The sequence below is a fragment of the Sinocyclocheilus grahami genome, unplaced genomic scaffold, assembly GCF_001515645.1.
Source record: "Sinocyclocheilus grahami isolate Dianchi unplaced genomic scaffold, SAMN03320097.WGS_v1.1 scaffold1904.1, whole genome shotgun sequence".
Taxonomy (NCBI): domain Eukaryota; kingdom Metazoa; phylum Chordata; class Actinopteri; order Cypriniformes; family Cyprinidae; genus Sinocyclocheilus; species Sinocyclocheilus grahami.
The window spans coordinates 96402-103812 of NW_015507083.1; the positions used below are offsets into that span (position 1 = coordinate 96402).

Below are 7411 nucleotides of genomic sequence, written 5' to 3' on the forward strand. Positions count from 1 at the left end.
ACAGTCAGATGTCCATAACAATATAATCATATTTACCTTCATCTCACTGCAGGATTATATGAACATGTGAATTTAATGTAACAGCATGTCACAGTGCAACACACCTTAAAGATCCTAAAACTAAGACTTCTTTTCTTCATGCAAAGCATTGTTTTCCCCGTGTTTCAGAAACACCTGCAGGTGAAGCTTCAGCCATTCACTCCTGCAGAGCTACAGACGCACACACGACAGCCTTCATCATGAAGCAGCTCCTAATGCCACGCCGGCTGTGACAGCTTGCCAATACGACGGGACAGAGATGAGGACAGGCCTGGGCTTTTTGACGTATATGCAGAGCGCTGAAATGCTCGGCGGGGCCTGTCAAGAACACGCTTTCTTTTATTCCTCTGTTTAAGTGAGTTTAAGCAGCGATGTGACAGACGATCAGCTGCTCTTCTGCACTCTCTCTCTCTGAAAAACTAAATGCACAGTTCTTAAGAAACAAGCATTCCCAGATCTCAGGACTTTTCCAGCTGTTTGTTTTTACTAACAGAACTAGAAAAACATATGAACTCTGAAAAGAAATTTGGGGAATCAACTTTTTTACAAAAATGCATGGTTGAAATCTAAGTTGCAAACTTTATTTTGATGAGCTCTGTTGAGATAATAATGCTGATCATTACATGAACTTAATATTGCATGCAAATTATTATTATTATTTTTAAATAAGTAAGTTAATATATAAGTGCAAACTTGGCAGTAGATTTCTAGTTCCCATTATGCTTTGCATAGGACTGGATAAAGAGAATTATTCTTTTTTAATTATTTAGTGAATGGAGAGACCCGTGACTGTTTAATGCTGTTATGTTTGACATTTAACCCCTTAACTGTCACCCCCCCCCTTAAATTTTTGTCATTTATGAACACTTTGGAAAACAGACATAAGGTTGGTCTCTTTTTAAAGAAGAAAATCAGCAGTTTATCGCAAATGTGGAAGTATCAAAAAGTTATGCTAGTTTAAATTTACTGTAAAGAAAATGCACTATATTCATTTTATTTTATTTATAATAAATATTTTACATAACAGGGTATAAAATTAAAACCTTATGTCTAAATAAGTTATGTTCCAAATTTGAAGTTGATATGAAAAAAATGAAGGTTCCTGTGAGATTTTATTTAGGGCGTTATACCCCAAACAGCCATCCACTACATTTTTAATGCATTTTTCTGTCACAAATGTCTAGATTTCTCTGTCAATATTACTTCTATCCATGGAATCCTAAGACTCAGACCTTTCCAATGATATGTTTTTTGTCAAGATTATAAAAAGTTTTGATTGTAAACGAGCGTAATGCATTTTGTAATATGACACTTGACACCGCCTACTAAGGGGGAGGAACCCGCCAAAAGATTTGAAAGTACCATTTCCATGGTAACGCAATATCCGATTTCAAAATGGTTTGCACAGGATGAATCTTGGGCTTCTAAGCTTTCAGATGATATATGATTTATGATGATTACTAAAGGATTTGATAGAGAACGGCGACAGTTAAGAGTTTGTTGATTTATTTTTGTTTTAAATGTTTAAGTTTTTGTGGTTATCATTGTGCTAAAGAGTAGAGCTTATAATTAATCACTAACTACTAATTACATCTTCAACAGTGTAATTAGATGACTGTACTCATTACTAACTCTGAAAAGTATTGCATTACTTTCTAAATCCCATATCAACCAGTTAAAAAACACAAGGACCGACTTGAAACCGCTCTATTATTTCTTTCAAATTGTAATATAAAGTTATTCTTGAAGTATTTAATAGACAAGGTTTGTATTTTAGTTTTGATGTTAAATACACTATTGTTTTATATATATAATTTTTCTACAGCTCATATGTTATTTAATGCAATTACATCAGAAATAAATTACAGAAACATTTTTAGAAAAACCGAAGCATAATTACTTGGTAATGCATTACTACCAAACAAAATATTAAGCTCCTCTAACTGAGTAAACACAATTTTATTAGAAATCGTCATAACTCCAAAAGATTAATGCAAACTGTTATATGTATTTATTTATTTTTTGAGCCAAAACTTTAGTTTTTAGCGTGCAGAAACTACAAGCCAAAAACATGAAGTCCAGTTCTGATACTGATTCATTCCTTTATTAAGGTTGCACAGGTATGTAGAGTAAAAAATACTTGTGATTAAAAAATCTGTTAGAACAATGAATCAACAGAAATGTCCCAAAATCTCAGGCTACAATGCAAAATAAAAAAATATACATATGTATATCCGTTCGTCATGCACGAGCTAAGCCTCGTCGATTATTGATGCTCTTAAATACTGATTATGAGAGAATAATGCTTCATTCTGTACATACGAGAGAAAAGAGAAGAGAAATCACTTCAGAAGGCCTTCCCCTGTCGGATCATTGCCTAATGCGACATTCAATCTGAGACGAGACGTCGTGAAGAGACGGTCGCTGCTGATCTTCAGACACCAAACAGGTACAAAGACATTCAGATTCTGGGTTTATTAATGTAGTGTTATCATTAAGTCTGTGCAGCTTTTTCTTGCATGATCATACTGCGGAATAGAGAGAGACGGATTTGATGAATTACGCGATCGCTTTGGCTTCAGGTAAGAACGCCTCCCAGTATTTTATCAGCTGAAAAACAGACAAAACAAACATGAGATGAACATTCCCAGCTGCTGATCTGGAAAACACGCTTCTTTCCTCTGATCACGCACCTGCTGCTGTGTGTGAACTAGTGACTCCAGATATTTAATGATGACGACTCTGAAATCTTTCACTCGGTCTTTCTGTGAAGAGAAAGAGACGCTGAGCTCAGAGAAACCAGCGTTGGGTTTAACAGCGAGAGCAAAGACACGCTACTCACCTCGAATCGTCCAACCTCTCGACGGATGTTTTTGGATATCTGCTCAAAATCTCTTTCACCCTGCTGCACTTTACCTTCCCACTAAACACACACACACACACACACACAGAGAGAGAGAGAGAGTGTGTGTGTGTGTGCGTGTGCGTGTGTGTGTGTGTGCGTGTGCGTGTGTGTGTGTGTGCGTGTGCGTGTGTGTGTGTGTGCGTGTGCGTGTGTGTGTGTGTGCGTGTGCGTGTGTGTGTGTGTGCGTGTGCGTGTGTGTGTGTGTGCGTGTGCGTGTGTGTGTGTGTGCGTGTGCGTGTGTGTGTGTGTGCGTGTGCGTGTGTGTGTGTGTGCGTGTGCGTGTGTGTGTGTGTGCGTGTGCGTGTGTGTGTGTGTGCGTGTGCGTGTGTGTGTGTGTGCGTGTGCGTGTGTGTGTGTGTGCGTGTGCGTGTGTGTGTGTGTGCGTGTGCGTGTGTGTGTGTGTGCGTGTGCGTGTGTGTGTGTGTGCGTGTGCGTGTGTGTGTGTGTGCGTGTGCGTGTGTGTGTGTGTGCGTGTGCGTGTGTGTGTGTGTGCGTGTGCGTGTGTGTGTGTGTGCGTGTGCGTGTGTGTGTGTGTGTGTGTGTGTCAAACACAAAGAGCTGAAAAACTGGCCGTCATGAGCAGAACAAACAGAGTCAGTCACATCAGGTCAGAAGGTCTAGTGAGCATATGATGATGATGATTTATGGAATGAGGGCATGAACTATAATGAATCCTCCATTAAAAACTACAACTAAACAACACAAGACATCAGCTTTTATTAAATACTACAAATGAACCAGCAGCTGATAAAGGAACAGTTCACCAAAAGATGAAAACGTGTTGAATTTCTTCATCAGATTTGTAGAAATGTAGCATTGCATCAGTGTCTCACTGCAAGTGAATGGGTGCCATCAGAATGAGAGTCCAAACAGCTGATAAAAACATCACAATAATCCACAGCACTCCAGTCCATCAGTTAACATCTGGAGAAGACAAAAGCTGAAACTAATCCAGCATTAAGACGTTTTTAACTCAAATACCATAAGAGTCTATAATCTATAATAACTCTTCCTCCAGTGAAAAAGTGCATGGATTACTTGTGGATTATTGTGATGTTTTTATCAGCTGTTTGGACTTTCATTCTGACGGCACCCATTCACTGCAGAGCATCCATTGCTGAGACACTGATGCAGTGCTACATTTCTACAAACCTGATGAAGAAACACACTCATCCTGATCTTGAGCACATTTTCATTTCAGCTCAACTATTCCTTTAAAGTGAGAGATTAAAGACGCTGTAGTCTGATGAATCCATAATTAGTCTCTGATCTACAGAATGCAAATATAAGTGCGTGTGAGACAGCACACGTGACGATGGAGACAGCAAATCAAATCAAAGCGAAGGTCCTACCTCCTCGATCTCCTTTGTGGGGCGTGACGGGGAAAACGCAGAAATTAAAAAGGCTGGAAATGTTTCGTGCTTAAAAGAATCAATAACTGTCATGGATTCCTGCAGCTGTCAGGTGATTCGAGGTAAACACAGCAGAGATATGAAGGAACCGAAGAGAGGGAAGGCAAACAAACGTGCTGGATATTTCCCATCAGCCCCAGTGCTCTCTCAGTGTTTCCTCATGATGAGTCTGAGGTGTTCTGTACCTCTCTGATCTCGTCTTTGGCCTGCTGCAGTTTGTCGGGTTTGTTGGCGTGCTGTAGTTTGGCTTCGGCTTCTCTCTTGCGCTGCAGCATCACCTGAGCATCCTGGCATTTGGCCCATGTTTTCATCCGCTGGTCAAACACGCCCTGCAGCACAGACACGTGACAAAACCAGTGCATCATGAAGCCCTGCACTCGTGCATGGGGTTTTAGGAGGCCAAAAATAGCCTTTACATTATGCATTAATAATTTCTGCTTTAGTGCATTCAGTCTGCGCAAATCTCATATCACAGTAACATACTGTTTGTCATTATAGTTATGATGCAAATTCAATGAAAAACAGTTTAAATAACAAGCAAATGATTCTGTATGCATGATCCTGTGAATGAAACAAATGAAAGCGGGTTCACCTGTTCAATGTTCCTGTGGCTCAGTGTTAGAGCATTGCGTTAGCAGCGCAAAGGTCGTGGGCTCAATTCCCAGGAAAACACACATACTGGTAAAACATTTATAGCCTGAATGCACTGTAAGTCAGCGTCTGCTAAATGCATAAATTTAAAAGGCAAAAGATCATTTATAGTATTATTATTATAGAGATCATACATGACCCTGGACCACAAAATCAGTCTTAAAGGTCCCCTGAAATGCTTAGAAACATGCAGCATTATTCTATGTGTTGGCATCATTTTAACTGAAACAGGAAGACAGGGCGGGGCATATCAAGCAGCCCCACCCCTTTTTAAAATAGCCAATAGCGTTGGTTTATATCACAGCTTGGGCTAGAGCCGTTCAGAGCCGTTGAGCCATGTAAAGCCGCATTTGACAGCCACAATCTCATCCATATTGCTATAAAATATAGCATTCTGTGTAGAATTCAAATAGCTCCGATACATTGTGTGGTCTGCGCCGACTCACACATGTGATCCGCTCCGTGCTATCGTGTCTCTGGACCGGAGCAGAGTGTGTATGTGATGGCGGTGCGGTGCGATGGTTAGCGTAACACAGCGCCAAACCAGAGTTCTTTTCTTCCTCAATGGAAAGCATATTTACACTGTTTGAATCGTTCCCTGTCCCCTATATAGTGCACTACGTGCCCTCCACTGCACAGAAAATACTAACTCTGTGGACAAGTGACCGATTTCAGCCACGGCTTCAGCGTCTATTTTATAGTGCAGGGGGCGGGGCTTCGGATTCTAGAGAGCATTTGATTGGACAAAGTTTGATGAGAAGCTGAAGTACGATGTGACGTCAAAAAAATCGTTGAGTCGTTTTGTGACGAACTGCAAGCTTTGAATGCTTATATCTTCTAAATGTGAATTTTGTCACTGTTTTGGAGCACACTGCCTTACAGATAACCTTAAGACTAACATATTGATACTAACACCCAAAAAACTTTCATTTCGATTTCATGGGGACTTTAAGTGTCAGTTTTGTCAAATTGATGTATGGTTTGTTAGGATCGGACAATATTTGGCTGAGATACAACTATTTGAAAATCTGGAATCTGAGGGTGCAAAAAAATCTAAATATTGAGAAAATCATCTTTAAAAAGCAGTCATAAGCAGCACATGTATATTTGTAGCAATAGCCAACAATACATTGTATGGGTCACAATTATCCATTTCTTTTTCAAGCCAAAAATCATTAGCATATTAAGTAAAGATCATGTTCCATGAAGATATTTAGTAAATGTCCTACCGTAAATATCAAAACTTAATGTTTGATTAGTAATATGCATTGCTAAGAACTTCATTTGAACAACTTTAAAGATGATTTTCTCAATATTTAGATTTTTTTGCTCCCTCAGATTCCAGATTTTCACATATTGTGCTATCCTAATAAACCATACATCAATGCAAAGCTATTTATTCAGCTCTCAGATGATGCATACATCTCAATTTCACAAAATTGACTCTTATGTTTTGTGCTCCAGGATCACATATGTTTTTGACATCTTTTATGTTCGCCTTGTCAGAAAACTAACTGAATTTATTGGAAAAACGGCCAGATGAAACGCTCAGGATGTCGTCCACTCACTTTAACGGCGGTGATGAGCCGCACATAGTCTCCCAGCAGCTCTGAGATCAGGTAGAAATCAGCGCAGGCCTGATCCTGATGCAGCTGGTCGATCTTCTCCTCCACCTCGGCCAGCTGGGACAGAGCTCGCGACAGCGCCGTGTGATCCTCCGAGTTTCCCAGCATAGCTGCGCTTTTAGCGAACGACGCCGTGTTCACAGACAACTCTGAGAGTGAAGAGTGAAGAGTCAGTATGCAGCATATACTGTACATCACCAGTCAAACGTGTGGAATAATTACAAAGGCTCTTCTGCTCAGCAAGGCTGCGTTTATTTGTTCAAAAATACAGTAAAAATTGTGAAATATTATTAGAATGTAAAACAGCTGTTTTCTATGTGAATCTCTGTTAAACTGTAATGTATTTCTGTGATGTGCAGCTGTATTTTCAGCATCATTCCTCCAGTCTTCAGTGTCACATGATCTTCAGTTCACAAAACTGTGATACATTTTATTTTTCAGGATTCACAGATGAACAGAAAGTTCAAAAGAACAGCATTTATTTGAAATAGAAACATTTTGTAACATTATAAATGTCTTAACTCTCACTTTTGATTAATTTAATGCGTCCTTGATGAATATAAACATATTTTTGTTTTCTAAATCCCAAACCTTTGAATGCTAGAGTCTGACGGTTTCCACAAAAATAAAAAAAATACTGTGTTCAACATTGATAATAATCAGAAATGTATCTCGAGCAGCAGATCAGCATATTATACAGATTTCTGAAGATCATGTGACACTGAAGACTGGAGGAATGATGCTGAAAATACAGCTGCGCATCACAGAAATACATTACA

The 7411-nt window shown here is 39.4% G+C and overlaps 1 protein-coding gene across 1 annotated transcript in view; it reads right to left on the bottom strand.

Annotated features, from left to right (window-relative positions):
• Positions 1-2527: 2527 nt before the first annotated feature.
• Positions 2528-7411, bottom strand: part of LOC107573252 (sorting nexin-2) — a 16819-nt gene continuing 11935 nt past the window's right edge. The window contains exons 12-15 of the mRNA XM_016259685.1: positions 4542-4685; positions 2882-2962; positions 2733-2804; positions 2528-2649 (exon numbers count right to left, since the gene is read on the bottom strand). Coding sequence (XP_016115171.1) covers positions 2599-2649; positions 2733-2804; positions 2882-2962; positions 4542-4685 — 348 coding nt within the window. The 3' untranslated portion in view covers positions 2528-2598. The remainder of the gene's footprint in view (positions 2650-2732; positions 2805-2881; positions 2963-4541; positions 4686-7411) is intronic.